This window comes from Triticum urartu, chromosome 3A (genome assembly GCF_056163025.1).
Source record: "Triticum urartu cultivar PI428250 chromosome 3A, HENAU_Tu73, whole genome shotgun sequence".
Lineage (NCBI taxonomy): Eukaryota > Viridiplantae > Streptophyta > Magnoliopsida > Poales > Poaceae > Triticum > Triticum urartu.
In genome coordinates, this window is record NC_141875.1 from 114,206,919 (window position 1) to 114,227,053 (window position 20,135).

A 20,135-nucleotide genomic window follows, 5' to 3' on the forward strand; every position below is an offset into this window, starting at 1 on the left:
ACAACAACAATGTAAAATAGACAGAACAGATGCACATCATCACAAACACAAATTAAACTCCAGCATTACAATAAGATAAGTACTGATCCAACATAAATAAACTTCCATGTCCAAATCCGCTAACCATCAAACATAATACATCCAACACAACTTCCATCTACCAGCAAAATACTTAGTTTGCATCCATCAACATCATAAGCAGTTTGCACTACAAAATAACATATAGTAGAAGGCAGGTTCCAGCACATTCACAGCTTCCAGCAGAATTTTGCTTGGACAAACAACTTACTCATGAGCTTATCTTGGATGAATCTAATTTAGTAAAAAGTCTAATTTAGCTTCCAGCTCAGCTTGCTTTTTCCTGTTCTCCTCTTCTTGCTTGGTCCTTTCTTCTTCTTGCCTGATCCTTGCTTCTTCTGATTCATGTAACTTATTGTTCAATGTTTCAACAAGGGCCCGAAGCTTAGCATTTCCCCTCTTCTGCGCTTCTTGTTCTGCCTCACGGTCACTACGACTGGATCTCTCATGCACGTGCTGGACCCCCACATGCTTAAGAAGCATTGGCTTCTTAGTGTGCTTAGTAAGAACTTCAGCCACAGCCTTGGTTGCAGAGTTGGATTGTTGGCCATCCTCTGTAGGTTGAGTAGCTTTCTCTTCCATTTCATCCTAGCCATGCAAGCAAACGAACACGGTGAGCAAAACAGGAGACAAATAGGTTTTGCCTATATGTATGCCACATTTCCATGTACAGATGTAGACATGTAATTATACTCTAGTCACTACATGTATGGTGCAAGTACTGTAGGCCAAGGACAACAAGTATTTTAGCACAAGGACAGAAAATAGCAAGTACTTTACACAAGGACAAAAGGTGGCAAGTATTATAGCACAAGGACAGAACACAGCTAGTATTTTAGCACAAGGACAAAAAATAACAAGTATATTTGGCAATTACTTATTACCCTACTACTGGATCTATGGCAAAAGGTTAACATTTTGATGGTTGGTGATCTTTGAAAGCTGACTTACAATTGTAGCTTGCACAGCATCGGTGTAGCCTTTCTTTTTGCTGCTGTAGTGGCACTCTTTGAATAAATCCAATGCAGTGGGTTCTTTCTCCTTGTATTTGTCTCCCTGAAAACAACATATAAGCATCAAGCTAACATTTGTGAAGAAACAACATGTATAGTACCAATATTGAACTGTACTTTATTCATTTATTCACGATGAGATACCATTAAGTGGAAAAGACATGTATTGGCTATAGGCAAGGGAGCAGTTATATTCATTACTCCTAGCAAACTAAGAAACTATCATACTTAATGTACTTAAGTGCAAAAGACATATATTGGCTGCAATGGTAAGGTTTACATGAACTTATGGTCAATAACATTTATGAAGACCAGGCAGAAAAATCTCATAAAAACAATTGCCGGTTACTGTCTCATAAACTGTTTGCACATCCCCAAACACATGTTTGACTTACCAGGTTATCACAGTGCACAGGGTAGCTGCGCGAACCAGTAGTGTGGTGAAACTTGACTTGAGCACGGTTATTTCTGTTAATTCCACATATCTTCTACATGGATCAGTGATTTGGTTAGCTAAATGCATTTATTCAAGAGTTATTATGGAAACAAATAAACATTCGAGAAGGATTCATCTTATATACACACCCCGACATTTCAGAGGTTCATGATGTTCACACAATAACATTGCAACTTTAATTGATTGATCTTTTGACAGACAACCTCATGCTAAAATATGAGCTATAGTGTACAGAAGGTTGTTTTCAAGTACTTCCAGATCAGGAGCTTTATGGTAGTGTATTACATCAGAGTAGACATTTCGATCATACATTGAGTTCTCATAATCAATATATGGATGACAAAGCTAATTGACAAGCACACAAAGAAGTGAATAAGTCATAATGTTTTTGCTTTACATATATATTGAATTTTATTATTTCCTAAATGTAAGTCTGGTAACTTGCAGGACCTCTGACTCATGAGTAATGGGTTAGAACCATCCAATTTTGATGCTACTAGCTAATACAGGATGTAGTGGAGTGTTGCGTTCAGTACTGAAGTACAAGAAACAATAATAAGGGTGGTTGGCAACGACAAAATAATATTTGTCCCCAAGAAGAAATGTACCATTTTTTGGGGATCCTTCCAGCTTTCAACAAGCTCATTCCACTGGTCATCAGTCATCTAGCGGACTGGAGAAGTTTTCGTCACCAAATTGAGTGGGAAAGGATCAAAATACTTCTGCTTGAGCCTGTATCGTTGTTGGCGAATTGCACCTTTCAGCATTTGCATACAAGCCTTCCTAACGGGCACAGCTTTTATGTCCATCTCAAATTTGTTCTAGTCAGATGAAAGAACATTTGTAAGAATCATGATTGCACATAATAAAAATAGCACAAAATTGACAGGTTACTAGCCATTTGACTGAGAAAGGGTTGGATCATGTACTTACACCAACTTCGCCTACAAAGTTCTGGAAGATCCCTTCTCGGACATTTCCGCCTGGGTCCTTGTAATCCTTCTAGCGCTTAAACACATTCACATGGCCTCTGACTGTGACATTGCATTCGGTTGCAAACTTTGCAGCAAGAAGAGGTGTCTCCGGCATTAACCACCCTTCTTGAATGACAAGCGGCAGCTTGCCCCCACCGACATCGACTGATCCTTTCCAGGCCTTTTCCAATATTGATCCCCCTTTCCCTTGTCTCCTCATAGGATCGTGGCCCTTCAAAGAAGCTAAATCAGAATGTATACATATATCAATGAAAATTAGGAAGTAGAAAAGTGCACTAATAAATGGAGAACATCTTTCAAAATCAGTAACTGGAACAAGATGAATTAAGCTCATAGCTTCAGTCTAATTTTAGAGAACTGTTTTAAGCTCCACCAATTATTAGTTCAGTTTAACAAAAAGCACCACTGTTGTAACTCAAATAACATGCTAGAAAGATTTTGGATTTTATAACATGCCTTGAGTGTCATTGTCAGGTTCAGATTGTGTTTGCTGAGAAGGTTCGGCACTACCACCAGCTTCGAAGTCCATATGGTTGCCATCATCATGACGGGCAATGAGATCAGATCCATTGCTCATCCAGTAGTCATCATCAGAATGGGCACGGTCGCCATCTATTAAAAAATACATCCAGTGAGAGTATGCTCGTCTTGCAATCAAAGTTAATGAATAGGGCTAATGAACCATAAGACAGAACATTAGAATGATAGTACAACTTGCCTTCAACACCATGTGTGCAGTTATCAAAGTTGGGAACGGTTTCTTCAGCTTCAGGCATAGAAACAGTTGGCTTATGGATTGCAATTGGTGTTTGATGTTTAGGATCTAACACCCCTTCACTTTGAGGACTTGCATCAGCATCTAGTAATAGTCTTTTGTTCGACCTTGTGACTCGCGCATTCGTTGGAAGCTCCGCATGAATTCTTTTAGGAGGCCGAGGCTTGATTCCACCAGCGGCCATGGCAGTAGATCTTTTCTTATTAGTTCCCTCACTTGTCTTCTTACAGTCGTTCAACCCCTGATAGAAATGAAAACATGGTTAAATCAACAAAGTGTAACAAAAATTCTGCTGCAATAGCAAACAAGCAACATATCTAGGAATGACTAGTCGGAGGATTTTAGCACCTTGAACTTCGAGCTAGGAGATGGTGTGGACTTTAAGTCTTGTAGTACTTCCCTCTCATCTATTAAACTATCATCAGACGAGTCTCCTTCACTGGTATCCTCCTTGTTAGGATGGTACTCAGCTTCAGATTCATCACAAGTATACTTGGGCTTTCTTTTTTCAGGTGAAATGACAGCTTTGTTTGCAAACAATGTTGATAATGTAGGTAGTCCAAGTGATTGCAGCCTTGCATTGTTCCTCATGAACTTTTTGAGGCGCGACACTTCCATAGGATGTAGTGGTCGTTCTAAGACGAGTACAGATGTAAACACGAATTACTATGTGCATACGGGAACCAAATCTACACTTGGAAGCACAAGGATCTTATTCGGCTGTGTTTGGATGCACAATATTTAGAAAACCATAGTATTAAGAAACCACAGTATTAGAACTTGTAGGCAAGAAATACAACACTATACAAATACTTTGGTATTCTTTAGTATTGGCAAAACCCAGAGGCGTTTGGCCATTGCAGTATTTACTAGAACCAGAAGCACTATCAATTTGTATATTGTATTAGAACCAGAAGCACTATCAATTTAAATCAAGCGCTATCAATTTGGCCAGAAGCACTAGCACCATAAAAATGTTCAGTGTGTATTTAAATCAAGCACCATCAATTTGGCCAGAACCAGAAGCACTATCGATTTGGCCATTGCAGTATTTACTAGAACCATAACACTAGCAGTACAGTATTAGAACCAGAATCACAAGCAAAAACAGAGAATATTAAAGGCATGGGGAGGGGTTATACCTGCTACTGCTGTCTTGCCACCTCCGTGTTTCTTCCCTGCCGTCTTCTTCCCCATGGTTGGGGTTCTAGGGTTCGGTGCAGCGGAAGGTGAGGGGGGAGGGGGAGTCTTGGTCGATAGTCGGGTGGGGTGGTGACCTGCGGTGGATGCAGAAGAGGGAGTCTTGCTCGGCGGTGGAGGAGGTGACGGCGTGTTCTAGGGTTCGGTGGAGGCGGATGGTGGGGAGGAGGGGGGTTTTGCCGGCAGTGGGGGTGGGGTCGTGACCGGCCATGGATGTGGAAGAGGGAGGACAGTCGTGCTTGGCGGTGGAAGAGATGAAGCGGTGGCCGTCGGTGGAGGAGGTGACGGCATGTTCTAGGGTTCGGTGGAGGCGGATGGTGGGGAGGAGGGGGTTCTTGGCCGGTAGTGGGGGTGGGGTCGTGACCGGCCGTGCATGTGGAAGAGGGAGGACAGTCGTGGCCAGCGGTGGAGGAGGTGAAGCGGTGGCCGGCGGTGGAGGAGGTGAAGCGGTCGCCGGCGGCAGTGGAGGCGATAGGGGAATGAGGAGCGGATTTGGCGAACTGTGGGGTAGGGGCAGGCGTGCGGTGGGTATTAAGTATTTCTTGCGTGTCAAATTACTAACATGCCCTTCGGATGGCACCTGGTGGAAGAATGGTTTTGTGCAATTGTCAAGCACCTTGATGGGTCATTCGGTCAATTTACGATGGTGGACTTTTTGGCTTGGCGCCGTTGGAGCTAAAATTGTACATGTGTCCGGGTATTCTTGCCGCCAAATGATATTTAGAACATTACAAAGGATATATATATATACATATATATATAGCACAAGCATTTTATTTGTTACTAGAATTGGTAAAGCATATGTTTCTTTACATGCTATTTATTAGCCAACTCCAATGAAGTTAGTTACCGACACGCCTTCTCAAATCGATCACCATGACACCGGCATCCTCACCACACAAAAGGAGACATGTACAATATTGGATCATCGACTCCTATGGTCCGTGTAGAAAAAGAAGATGAGAATCGACTTGATTATGCCTTGGCACTTCAGAATGGTGTGACGACACCTTGCATACTTAGGAGGAACACAAAAAGGTGGTGAGGATACTGGGGTGTCCCAACACTTGAAGGTTGTAGTATGGAGAGGTGGTTGTCGCTGTGTCACCCGCTGTGGTACCTTGATCTGGATGAGTTGATCGCTGATTTTTTTGGCTTCCATAACGCACGTAGTCACGCAGATATCGCTAACCTCCTGTTTCTAAAAACACAATCGCTAACCTCTTCGTTTAGCCGCTTTTTGATCTAAACCGAAGCATGCAGCGGCAAGGGGCCTGTTGATCTATCCAAGTCTCCATCGCGCCGTCATCAAGAAGGGCAGAAGGGAAGGGGACGCCAGGACAGGTAGCCACTTGCCGATAGATCGGACGTGCAGATGACTAGAAACAACACGAGGAGATCCTTCTACCCGTTCTATGCTCGAGTCTCCACCTATCGCCGCCAAGGCGAATTTCCTCCAGTTTTCAATCAGAAACTAGAAGAGGATTAAACGAGATCCTCCATGACTGCATAGGTGCACAATTAATCCTTACTACTTTAGTTCATCTCTTGATCTTTAATTTGTTCAAATCTGTGCGGTTTGTGCCATTCAAAACTAAAAATAGTTGAGATTAATTAGGAAATATTTGATTGTCCAAAGATGCTTGTGTAGATATGAAGATAATTAGGATTGGTGTGTATCGTCGGCTACTATGGCCCACATCGAAAAAGAAGACGAGAATCGCTTGATCCCGCCTTGGCACTTCGGATTGGTGTGACGACACCTTGCATGACTTTCAAAAAATGATCAAAACCTAGACATAAAAGACTTTTGAAACAACGAAAAGTTTTTTTAATTGACATTTTTTTTGAATCGATGTTTTTTTTTAAATTAGGAAAAAATTGAAATTCACAGAAAAGTTTTTTTTAGAATTTTCAAAAATTTCATGGATATTTTTTTAGATTCATGAATATGTTTTGTATACATGATCATTTTTTCAAAATCAGGAACATGGTTTTGTTTCCCAACAATTGTTTTCCAAATTGTAATTTTTTTATAATTTGCCAATTTTTTTGTAAAATTTCCGACATTTTTTGAAACCACGAAAATTTTATGTTTTTTCGAACATTTTTAAAATCAGTAGACATTTTATGATTTCTCGACCATTTTTTCGCAAAGTCGCAACTATTTAAAAAATTTCAATCTTGAATTAATTCAGAAAAAATAAAAACAGAAATAAGAAAAGAAAAGACAAAAAAACGAAATGAAAAAAAAAACAGGGATGCCATGCCCCATGGGCCGGCCCATGAAGACATACACGGGGATGAGGTGGGTGAGAAAAATGAGTGAGGAAAAACGTTGGTAGCAGGATTCGGTCCCTGGCCTTCCGAGTGGGAGAAATAGCTTGTTGCCAATGCGCCACAGTTTGTATGTTCCCCATGCTGGGTCAACAGAGAAGTTAATTACTTGGTGCGTTGCTCTCGGCTGCTCACGCGCCTAACCAGACAAGGTGTCTGACTTGGTGCATTGCTGTAGTTCAGCACAACAAACATTCAGATATGCACAACACACATTCGGATACACATACTGTATGCACTGAAGAAACCACATAAGGGATTCAAATATACACAGAAAAAAATTCTCCCAACAGAAACATTTAGATAACAACATCCACATCATGCAGGTTTTGCAAAGTGACACAACATGTTTCAGTAAAATAAAAGTGACACAACATCTTTCGATAAAAACGGAAGTGCACAAAATCTGACAGAAAATCAACGTAAATCATCTACTCATCATCGCTGTCAACATCCATCATGCCGCCTCCTTCGTCTTTGCTGCAATACTCCATTCCTGTATCATCTTCATCTTCATTGCCACCTTCATATACTTCTGTGTTCTTTTCTTTCATCAAGCGTGCAATTACATCAGCTTCAAAAATAATGCCTTGCTCATTGTCTCTATGCAAAGGCTTCTCAGATGTATGTTCAGAAACCGACGTTCTCGTACCCTCCTCATCACAACACTCCTCCTCTTGATATGCAGGACCAGTAAAAGGTGCACCCTCAGTTTCACTAATATTAAAGAGATGCCTATGGTCATATGTTTGCACAACTTGCCAATTTTTCCCATACTTTGTGTCTGGCAAATAAAAGATTTTTCTTGCCTGAGTAGCCAGAATAAGAGAATCATCCTTGTACCATAAACTTTCAACATTGATCCTTTTGAAAAACCGGTCATTTTTTAGCTCCTTCTTCTTTCCATCAAGTTTAAACCAGTCACATTTAAACAAAATAACTGACCTGCCGTCCAAGTTATCGTTGGAGTTATAGTCCACCTAGATGATCTCTTTCAAGGTTCCATAAAAATCTATGACCTTACTGGAATGTTCACCTTCGGCCAAGACTCCACTGTTCTGTGTTCTCTTGTTGCAATCACGGTCAACAGTGCTATATCTAATACCAGTCACTATGCATGATGAGTATTTTTTGACTCTCCGATCTGGTTCACATGCCAAGGAAAAGAGATCTTCATCTATTTCTTCGCTGTGTTCATCCCGCAACCTCATGATCTACAACACACAAATTCATACATTAGAAACTGTAGTGAAGTCTAACAACCAAATATTATAACTAGATGTGAATGAAAACTAACATAGTTCTTGAACCATGTCTGGAATTCTTTTTGAAGCTCTTTATCAATGTTTGGCACCCATTTTCTTTTTAACTCATCTCTGAACATTCTGTAAAATAGGATCAAACATATTAGTCAATAGAATACATGTGTACCACAAAAATGCAACATACGCAAGTTCAGAAGTGGGAACATACTCGATATATTTCTGAGCTTGACCACAATTTTTCAACACTTACCACATCATTTGATCAAATTCTTTTTTTTCATATACATATTGATATTCATATCCTGAAGTAAAATTTACTCCATGTACAAAAACGTCAACACCATAGGCTTCTTCATCTGAATAACCTACATTTCTTGGTTTCTGATAAGATATGGTTTCGAAATCATCCATGTACTTGGAGCAAAATGTCAGGCATTCATCAGCAATATATGCCTCAGCAATTGAACCTTCTGGTCTTGCCCTATTCCTCACATACCTCTTTAAAGTATACAACCTCCTTTCAGCTGGGTACATCCACCCATATTGTACGGGACCTCGGAGTAATGCCTCTTCGGGTAAATGTACGGCAAGGTGCACCATCACATCAAAGAAAACAGGAGGGAAAATTTTCTCAAGCTTGCACAAAATTATAGGAATTTCTTTCTTCATTTCAGCCAACACATCCCTGTTAAGAGTTTTGCTGCACAGTTCCCTGAAAAACTTGCCCAACTCAGCTATTGCTTCATATATATGTTGGGGAACGTAGTAATTTCAAAAAAATTCCTACGCACACGCAAGATCATGGTGATGCATAGCAACGAGGGAGGAGTGTGATATACGTACCCTTGTAGACGACAGCGGAAGCGTTAGCACAACGCGGTTGATGTAGTAATACGTCTTCACGGCCCGACCGATCAAGCACCGAAACTACGGCACCTCCGAGTTCTAGCACATGTTCAGATCGATGACGATTCCCGGACTCCGATCCAGCAAAGTGTCGGGGAAGAGTTCCGTCAGCACGACGGCGTGGTGACGATCTTGATGTACTACCGTCGCAGGGCTTCGCCTAAGCACCGCTACAATATTATCAAGGATTATGGTGCAAGGGGGCACCGCACACGGCTAAGAATATGATCACGTGGATCAACTTGTGTGTCTAGCGGTGCCCCCTGCCCCCGTATATAAAGGATCAAGGGGAGGAGGCCGGCCGGCCTCTATGGCGCGCCAAGGAGGAGTCCTCCTCCTAGTAGGAGTAGGACTCCTACTAGGAGGGGGAAAGAAGTGGGGAGGGAGAAGGAAAGGGGGGTGCCACCCCCCCTCTCCTAGTCCAATTCGGACCAGGGGGAGGAGGCGCGCGGCCCACCTTTGGCTGCCCCTCTCTCTCTCCACTAAGGCCCATATGGCCCATTACTTCTCCCGGGGTTTTCCGGTAACCCTCCGGCTCTCCGGTTTTATCCGAAATCACCCGGAACACTTCCGGTGTCCGAATATAGCCGTCCAATATATCAATCTTTATCTCTCGATCATTTCGAGACTCCTCGTCATGTCCGTGATCACATCTGGGACCCCGAACTAACTTCGGTACATCAAAACTCATAAACTCATAATATAATTGACATCGAAACCTTAAGCGTGTGGACCCTACAGGTTCGAGAACAATGTAGACATGACCGAGACATGTCTCCGGTCAATAACCAATAGTGGAACCTAGATGCTCATATTGGCTCCTACATATTCTACGAAGATCTTTATCGGTCAGACCGCATAACAACATACGTTGTTCCCTTTGTCATCGGTATGTTACTTGCCCGAGATTCGATCGTCGGTATCTCAATACCTAGTTCAATCTCATTACCGGCAAGTCTCTTTACTCGTTTCGTAATACATCATCTTGCAACTAACTCATTTGTTGTAATGCTTGCAAGGCTTATGTGATGTGCATTACCGAGAGGGCCCAGAGATACCTCTCTGACAATCGGAATGACAAATCCTAATCTTGAAATACGCCAACCCAACATTCACCTTTGGAGACACCTCTAGAGCTCCTTTATAATCACCCAGTTACGTTGTGACGTTTGGTAGCACACAAAGTGTTCCTCCGGTAAACGGGAGTTGCATAATCTCATAGTCATAGGAACATGTATAAGTCATGAAGAAAGCAATAGCAACATACTAAACGATCGGGTGCTAAGCTAATGGAATGGGTCATGTCAATCACATCATTCTCCTAATGATGTGATCCCATTAATCAAATGACAACACATGTCTATGGTTAGGAAACATAACCATCTTCGATTAACGAGCTAGTCAAGTAGAGGCATACTAGTGACGTTTGGTTTGTCTATGTATTCACACAAGTATTATGTTTCCGGATAATACAATTCTAGCATGAATAATAAACATTTATCATGATATAAGGAAATAAAATAATAACATTATTATTGCCTCTAGGGCATATTTACTTCAGTCTCCCACTTGCACTAGAGTCAATAATCTAGATTACACAGTAATGATTCTAACACCCATGGAGCTTTGGTGCTGATCATGTTTTTCTCGTGGAAGAGGCTTAGTCAACGGGTCTGCTACATTCAGATCCGTATGTATCTTGCAAATCTCTATGTCTCCCACCTGGACTAGATCCCGGATGGAATTGAAGCTTCTCTTGATGTGCTTGGTTCTCTTGTGAAATCTGCATTCCTTTGCCAAGGCAATTGCACCAGTATTGTCACAAAAGATTTTCATTGGACTCGATGCACTAGGTATGACACCTAGATCGGATATGAAGTCCTTCATCCGGACTCCTTCGTTTGATGCTTCCGAAGCAGCTATGTACTCCGCTTGACATGTAGATCCCGCCACAACGCTTTGTTTAGAACTGCACCAACTAACAGCTCCACCGTCTAATGTAAGCACGTATCCGGTTTGCGATTTAGAATCGTCCGGATCAGTGTCAAAGCTTGCATCAACGTAACCATTTACGATGAGCTCTTTGTCACCTCCATATATGAGAAACATATCCTTAGTCCTTTTCAGGTATTTCAGAATGTTCTTGACCGCTGTCCAGTGATCCACTCCTGGATTACTTTGGTACCTCCCTGCTAGACTTATAGCAAGACACACATCAGGTCTGGTACACAGCATTGCATACATGATAGAGCCTATGGCTGAAGCATAGGAAACATCTTTCATTTTCTCTCTATCTTCTGCATTGGTCGGACTTTGAGTCTTACTCAATTTCACACCTTGTAACACAGGCAAGAATCCTTTCTTTGCTTGATCCATTTTGAACTTTTTCAAAACTTTGTCGAGGTATGTGCTTTGTGAAAGTCCAATTACGCGTCTTGATCTGTCTCTATAGATCTTGATGCCCAATATGTAGGCAGCTTCATCGAGGTCTTTCATTGAAAAACTTCTATTCAAGTATCCTTTTATGCTATCCAGAAATTCTATATCATTTCCGATTAGTAATATGTCATCTACATATAATATCAGAAATGCTATAGAGCTCCCACTCACTTTCTTGTAAATACAGGCTTCTCCAAAAGTCTGTATAAAACCAAATGCTTTGATCACACTATCAAAGCATTTATTCCAACTCCGAGAGGCTTGCACCAGTCCATAAATGGATCGCTGGAGCTTGCGCACTTTGTTAGCTCCTTTTGGATCGACAAAACCTTCTGGCTACATCATATACAACTCTTCTTGCAGAAATCCATTCAGCAATGCAGTTTTGACATCCATTTGCCAAATTTCATAATCATAAAATGCGGCAATTTCTAACATGATTCGGACAGACTTAAGCATCACTACGGGTGAGAAGGTCTCATCGTAGTCAATCCCTTGAACTTGCCGAAAACCTTTTGCGACAAGTCGAGCTTTGTAGACAGTAACATTACCGTCAGCGTCAGTCTTCTTCTTGAAGATCCATTTATTCTCAATTGCTTGCTGATCATTGGGAAAGTCGACCAAACTCCATACTTTGTTCTCATACATGGATCCCATCTCAGATTTCATGGCTTCAAGCCATTTTGCGGAATCTGGGCTCACTATCGCTTCTTCATAGTTCGTAGGTTCATCATGATCTAGTAGCGTGACTTCCAGAACAGGATTACCGTACCACTCTGGCGCGGATCTTACTCTGGTTGATCTATGAGGTTCAGTAGTATCTTGTTCTGAAGTTTCATGATCATTATCATTAGCTTCCTCACTAATTGGTGTAGGTGTCATGTACTACTTTCCAATAAGGGAGCAGGTACAGTTACCTCGTCAAGCTCTACTTTCCTCCCACTCACATCTTTCGAGAGAAACTCCTTCTCCAGAAAGTTTCCGAATTTAGCAACAAAAGTCTTGCCTTCGGATCTGTGATAGAAGGTGTATCCAATAGTTTCCTTTGGATATCCTATGAAGACACATTTCTCTGATTTAGGTTCGAGCTTATCATGTTGAAGCTTTTTCACATAAGCATCGCAGCCCCAAACTTTCAGAAACGACAACTTTGGTTTCTTGCCAAACCACAGTTCATAAGGCGTCGTCTCAACGGATTTTGATGGTGCCCTATTTAACATGAATGCAGCCATCTCTAGAGCATATCCCCAAAATGATAGCGTTAAATCAGTAAGAGACATCATAGATCGCACCATATCTATTAAAGTACGATTACGACGTTCGGACACACCATTACGCTGTGGTGTTTCGGGTGGCGTGAGTTGCGAAACTATTCCACATTGTTTCAAATGTACACCAAACTCGTAACTCAAATATTCTCCTCCACGATGAGATCGTAGGAATTTTATTTTCTTGTTACGATGATTTTCAACTTCACTATGAAATTCTTTGAACCTTTCATACGTTTCAGACTTATGTTTCATTAAGTAGATATACCCATATCTTCTTAAGTCATCTGTGAAGGTGAGAAAATAACGATATCCGCCACGAGCCTCAACATTCATCGGACCACATACATCTGTATGTATGATTTCCAACAAATCTGTTGCTCTCTCCATAGTACCGGAGAACGGTGTTTTTGTCATCTTACCCATAAGGCACGGTTCGCAAGTACCAAGTGATTCATAATCAAGTGGTTCCAAAAGCCCATCAGTATGGAGTTTCTTCCTGCGCTTTACACCGATATGACCCAAACGGCAGTGCCACAAATAAGTTGCACTATCATTATCAACTCTGCATCTTTTGGCTTCAACACTATGAATATGTGTGTCACTACTATCAAGATTTAATAAGAATAGACCATTCTTTAAGGGTGCATGACCATAAAAGATATTACTCATATAAATAGAACAACCATTATTCTCTGATTTAAATGAATAACCGTCTCGCATCAAACAAGATCCAGATATAATGTTCATGCTTAACGCTGGCACCAAATAACAATTATTTAGGTCTAATACTAATCCCGAAGGTAGATGTAGATGTAGCTTGCCGACTGCGATCACATCAACTTTGGAACCATTTCCCACGCGCATCGTCACCTCGTCCTTAGCCAATCTTCGCTTAATCCGTAGTCCCTGTTTCGAGTTGCAAATATTAGCAACAGAACCAGTATCAAATACCCAGGTGCTACTGCAAGCATTAGTAAGGTACACATCAATAACATGTATATCACATATACCTTTGTTCACCTTGCCATCCTTCTTATCCGCCAAATACTTGGGGCAGTTCCGCTTCTAGTGACCAGTCTGCTTGCAGTAGAAGCACTCTGTTTCAGGCTTAGGTCCAGGTTTGGGTTTCTTCTCTTGAGTAGCAACTTGCTTCCTGTTCTTTTTGAAGTTCCCCTTCTTCTTTCCTTTGCCCTTTTTCTTGAAACTAGTGGTCTTGTTGACCATCAACACTTGATGCTCCTTCTTGATTTCTACCTCCGCAGCTTTCAGCATTGCGAAGAGCTCGGGAATAGTCTTATTCATCCCTTGCATATTATAGTTCATCACGAAGCTCTTGTAGCTTGGTGGTAGTGATTGGAGAAATCTGTCAATGACGCAATCATCTGGAAGATTAACTCCCAATTGAATCAAGTGATTATTATACCCAGACATTTTGGGTATATGCTCACTGACAGAACTGTTCTCCTCCATCTTGCAGCTATAGAACTTATTGGAGACTTCATATCTCTCAATCCGGGCATTTGCTTGAAATATTAACTTGAACTCCTAGAACATCTCATATGCTCCATGACGTTCAAAACATCGTTGAAGTCCCGATTCTAAGCCGTAAAGCATGGCACATTGAACTATCGAGTAGTCATCAGCTTTGCTCTGCCAGACGTTCATAACATCTGGTGTTGCTCCGGCAGCAGGCCTGGCAACCAGCGGTGCTTCCAGGACGTAATTCTTCTATGCAGCAATGAGGATAATCCTCAAGTTACGGACCCAGTCCGTGTAATTTCTACCATCATCTTTCAACTTTGCTTTCTCAAGGAACGCATTAAAATTCAACGGAACAACAGCACGGGCCATCTATCTACAATCAAACATAAACAAGCAAGATACTATCAGGTACTAAGTTCATGATAAATTTAGGTTCAATTAATCATATTACTAAAGAACTCCCACTTAGACAGACATCCCTCTAATCCTCTAAGTGATTACGTGATCCAAATCAACTAAACCATGTCCGATCATCACGTGAGATGGAGCAGTTTCATTGGTGAACATCGCTATGTTGATCATATCTACTATATGATTCACGCTCGACCTTTCGGTCTCTGTGTTCCGAGGCCATATCTGTATATGCTTGGCTCGTCAAGTATAACCTGAGTATTCTGCGTGTGCAACTGTTTTGCACTCGTTGTATTTGAACGTAGAGCCTATCACACCCGATCATCACGTGGTGTCTCAGCACGAAGAACTTTCGCAACGGTGCATACTCAGGGAGAACACTTCTTGATAATTAGTGGGAGATCATCTTAAAATGCTACCGTCAATCAAAGCAAGATAAGATGCATAAAAGATAAACATCACATGCAATCAATATAAGTGATATGATATGGCCATCATCATCTTGTGCTTGTGATCTCCATCTTCGAAGCACCGTCGTGATCACCATCGTCACCGGCATGACACCTTGATCACCATCGTAGCATCGTTGTCGTCTCGCCAATTTTATGCTTCCACGACTATCGCTACCGTTTAGTGATAAAGTAAAGCATTACAGCGCAATTGCATTGCATACAATAAAGGGACAACCATATGGCTCCTGCCAGTTGCCGATAACTTAGTTACAAAACATGATCATCTCATACAATAAAATTCAGCATCATGTCTTGACCATATCACATCACAACATGCCCTGCAAAAACAAGTTAGACGTCCTCTACTTTGTTGTTGCAAGTTTTACGTGGCTGCTACGGGCTTAAGCATGAACCAATCTTACCTACGCATAAAAACCACAACGATAGTTTGTCAAGTTGGTGCTGTTTTAACCTTCGCAAGAACCGGGCGTAGCCACACTCGGTTCAACTAAAGTTGGAGAAACTGTCACCCGCTAGCCACCTTTGTGCAAAGCACGTCGGGAGAACCAGTCTCACATAAGCGTACGCGTAATGTCGGTCCGGGCCGCTTCGTCCAACAATACCGCCAAACCAAAGTATGACATGCTGGTAAGCAGTATGACTTATATCGCCCACAACTCACTTGTGTTCTACTCGTGCATATAACATCAACACATAAAACCTAGGCTCGGATACCACTGTTGGCGAACGTAGTAATTTCAAAAACTTTCCTACGCACACGCAAGATCATGGTGAAGCATAGCAACGAGGGAGGAGTGTGATCTACGTACCCTTGTAGACCGACAGCGGAAGCGTTAGCGCAACGCGGGTGATGTAGTCGTACGTCTTCACGGCCCGACCGATCAAGCACCGAAACTACGGCACCTCCGAGTTCTAGCACACGTTCAACTCGATGACGATCCCCGGACTCCGATCCAGCAAAGTGTCGGGGAAGAGTTCCGTCAGCACGACGGCGTGGTGACGATCTTGATGTACTACCGTCGCAGGGCTTCGCCTAAGCCCCGCTACAATATTATCGAGGATTATGGTGGAAGGGGGCACCGCACACGGCTAAGAATATGATCACGTGGATCAACTTGTGTGTCTAGGGGTGCCCCCTGCCCCCGTATATAAAGGATCAAGGGGAGGAGGCCGGCCGGCCTCTATGGCGCGCCAAGGAGGAGTCCTCCTCCTAGTAGGAGTAGGACTCCTACTAGGAGGGGGAAAGAAGTGGGGAGGGAGAAGGAAAGGGGGGCGCCGCCCCACTCTCCTAGTCCAATTCGGACCAGGGGGGAGGAGGCGCGCGGCCCACCTTTGGCTGCCCCTCTCTCTCTCCACTAAGGCCCATATGGCCCATTACTTCTCCCGGGGTTTTCCGGTAACCCTCCGGCTCTCCGGTTTTCTCCGAAATCACCCGGAACACTTCCGGTGTCCGAATATAGCCGTCCAATATATCAATCTTTATGTCTCGATTATTTCGAGACTCCTTGTCATGTCCGTGATCACATCCGGGACTCCAAACTAACTTCGTTACATCAAAACTCATAAACTCATAATATAACTATCATCGAAACCTTAAGCGTGCGGACCCTACAGGTTCGAGAACAATGTAGACATGACCGAGACACATCTCCGGTCAATAACCAATAGCGGAACCTGGATGCTCATATTGGCTCCTACATATTCTACGAAGATCTTTATTGGTCAGACCGCATAACAACATACGTTGTTCCCTTTGTCATCGGTATGTTACTTCCCGAGATTCGATCGTCGGTATCTCAATACCTAGTTCAATCTCGTTACCGGCAAGTCTCTTTACTCGTTTTGTAATACATCATCTTGCAACTAACTCATTAGTTGTAATGCTTGCAAGGCTTGTGATGTGCATTACCGAGAGGGCCCAGAGATACCTCTCCGACAATCGGAGTGACAAATCCTAATCTCGAAATACGCCAACCCAACATGCACCTTTGGAGACACCTGTAGAACTCCTTTATAATCACCCATTTACGTTGTGACGTTTGGTAGCACACAAAGTGTTCCTCCGGCAAACGGGAGTTGCATAATCTCATAGTCATAGGAACATGTATAAGTCATGAAGAAAGCAATAGCAACATACTAAACGATCGGGTGCTAAGCTAATGGAATGGGTCATGTCAATCACATCATTCTCCTAATGATGTGATCCCATTAATCAAATGACAACACAGAAACATAACCATCTTCGATTAATGAGCTAGTCAAGTAGAGGCATACTAGTGACGTTTGGTTTGTCTATGTATTCACACAAGTATTATGTTTCCGGATAATACAATTTTAGCATGAATAATAAACATTTATCATGATATAAGGAAATAAAATAATAAAATTATTATTGCCTCTAGGGCATATTTCCTTCAATATATCACTATCCAGAAATCCTCTCATGCCAGCACGTAAGATTCTTTGAAAAAGAATGTGACAATCATGTGTTTTTAGGACTTGGACCTTGGTTCCATCAGCACTTGTACATATGGATATGTTGGAAGCAAACCCATCTGGAAACTTTAACTCCCGTAAAAATTGACAAAATGCAACCACTTGTTCTTTAGACAAGGTATACCGGGCCTGAGGCATCTCATATGAGTTTCCATCCTTCCTCAAATGCAACTCCTCTTTAATTTTCAAATCTTGGAGATCAAGCCTAGCTTTAAGTGTGTCCTTCATCTTCCCCTCCATGTTGAGAATTGTCCCAATGAGGTTTTCACAAATGTTTTTCTCGATATGCATGACATCAAGATTATGTATCAGCTTCAATTTATCCCAATAATCCAAATCCCACAAACAAACCCTCCAACTCCAAATTGGCACATGAGCCTTCTTGCTGCCCAAGTCAGAACGCTTTCTTTTCCTGCTTTCTTCTTGTTGCCCAAGTCTAACCTTCTCCAATTCTGCTTGTAGCTCTTCCTTTGAGAATTTACCTGGCTCATCATTGTATTCATGAAGACCAACAAATTCATTGTTTCTTCGCAAACGATGTTCCTTTGGAAGGAAACAATAATGCCCAATATACCCCATTTTGTGCCTTAGGCCATAGCAGGATGTCAGGGTGGAAGGCACCAATGGAAAATGCCTCAGAACTTTCGGTGGTATCTTCTTTCTAGCAGGGTCTTTCCACCTTGACATGCCACAAACTGGGCAGTTGTCATGCTTGGCATATTGCTTTCTGAACAAAACACAATTATTGATGCACACATGTATAGACTCATACCCAAGGCCTAATTCCTTTAGAAGATTCTTTGCTTTGTCATAAGATTTTAGGAGTGTATTGGGTTGAGGGAATGCTTCAGCCAATAGCTTCAAAATGTTAGTAAATGCACTATTTGTGATCATATGGCATGACTTCAAATGAAGAAGATTCACCACAAATGAGAACCTTGAAAACTTGGTACAACCATGATAAAGGTGCCGCTTTGCCTCTTTCCTCACATTCTTCAGAAAGGACTCAGTCTCAGAAGGATTTGCATCATTGTTACCGTCTTCATTTTCAGTTTCCTTCTGATCTTGTTCTACTGCTGTGCGTAGGTCGCCAAACATCTCTTCAAATCGGTCAGCACCATTGTTACCATCCTCGGAGTCATGCACATCAACAGGATGCTCAATAACATCTGCATTGAAGTCTTCTCCATGATATATCCAGCGAGTATATGTACTTTCCATGCCATGCGTCAATATGTGCTTGTTCACAACAGCTTGATGCTAGTATTTGCGATTAAGGCATTCTCTACATGGGCATAGTATTTCTTCATCCTCGCTGAATTTTGCTTGAATTAAGTTCATAAACTCTTTGACACCATTGACGTACTCTCGAGAGAACAGTGTGCCACGAATCCAAGATCTATCCATCTACACTATAGAAAAAAGACCAACTTAATCAAAGGTAAATAATCAATGAGGAAACATGTTTACTAGCAGTTCCCAGGAAACATGCTCTACAAAACATCAATTCACAGTAAGATACATGACCTACAAAAACAACTTGCATAGAGGAGGACAAGCAAGTTCACTTACTGTTACATAATGTACAAAATCACAACACAAACATATAGCAAAATTTACATGTTTATGAGTCTAGTACCAGGTGCATCACTTGCATAAAGTTATATAAAAGCGCATACTCCAGTAGGTAGCAGCTCGGAAGAACATGGACTGATGCAAAAATGTCAAGCCACTATGGAGGGAGATGCAATTGGAGAAAAATAAGAATTCAGCTTCTGGATGAGCAGGGGCCGAAGGAGCTAGTTACCAAAATTCTAGCGCTACCTGACGAAAAGAAAATTAAGTGCATCACGATGGTTTGGGTGTGGTTTTTCACGAGAAATAAAAGGAACGCAGGCGAGCCGCTGAGAAATACCACAACTGTAATCAAGTGAGTCAAGAGTGTAGTATAGGATATTATGTTGGTTGAGGAAAAGAAGGATACTACTACGCTACTACAGGACAGATGGATTCCTCCAGGATATGATGTACTGAAGGTTAATATTGATTTGGCAATAAATGGGATCCTCTTCAAGGAGATTAAATATTTTGTTTGTTTAAAATTTAATTTCTTTCGCATTTCATATTGCCCGAGGGTATGTAATAAAGTCGCAGATGTCCTTGCGATGTATGGTGCAGTGTCAGGTTAATGGAATGAATATGGCTAAAAAACAAACTGTAGGTGTATTTCTGAAGCATACTCCAGTAGGTGTATTTCTGAAACTTCACAATCTATCCATCTTACATGTAGATACGAATAACTGACTGGTAGTATTATTATGAGCTACGACACAGTCGCTCCATCTTACATGTAGATTAGTTCAAACTGATAAACTTTAATACAAATTGGCTAGTCTGTACTAACACACAATATTGGTGATCTGTGAGAAACTGAGAACATGGTGAATGCAAAGTACTTTTCCCATTCTACAGTCTATCAACACCACTGGAATCAGCAAGAGGAATTTGTTTTTGAATGACACCACTCGAATTTGCAG

General features: G+C 41.8%; 1 protein-coding gene and 2 pseudogenes across 1 annotated transcript; all 3 read right to left on the reverse strand.

Moving 5' to 3' along the window:
- Nucleotides 1-312: 312 nt before the first annotated feature.
- On the reverse strand, nucleotides 313-3,936 carry LOC147978833 (uncharacterized). The gene is made up of 4 exons (XM_087514911.1): nucleotides 3,914-3,936; nucleotides 1,487-1,559; nucleotides 1,030-1,134; nucleotides 313-666 (listed from the first exon to the last, which is right to left on the reverse strand). The coding sequence occupies exons 1-4, from the start codon at nucleotides 3,934-3,936 to the stop codon at nucleotides 313-315; spliced, it is 555 nt and encodes a 184-aa protein (XP_087371037.1).
- A 3,350-nt stretch (nucleotides 3,937-7,286) lies between these two features.
- Nucleotides 7,287-18,177, reverse strand: LOC147978834 (uncharacterized; annotated as a pseudogene).
- A 74-nt stretch (nucleotides 18,178-18,251) lies between these two features.
- Nucleotides 18,252-19,005, reverse strand: LOC147978835 (uncharacterized; annotated as a pseudogene).
- Nucleotides 19,006-20,135: the final 1,130 nt, after the last annotated feature.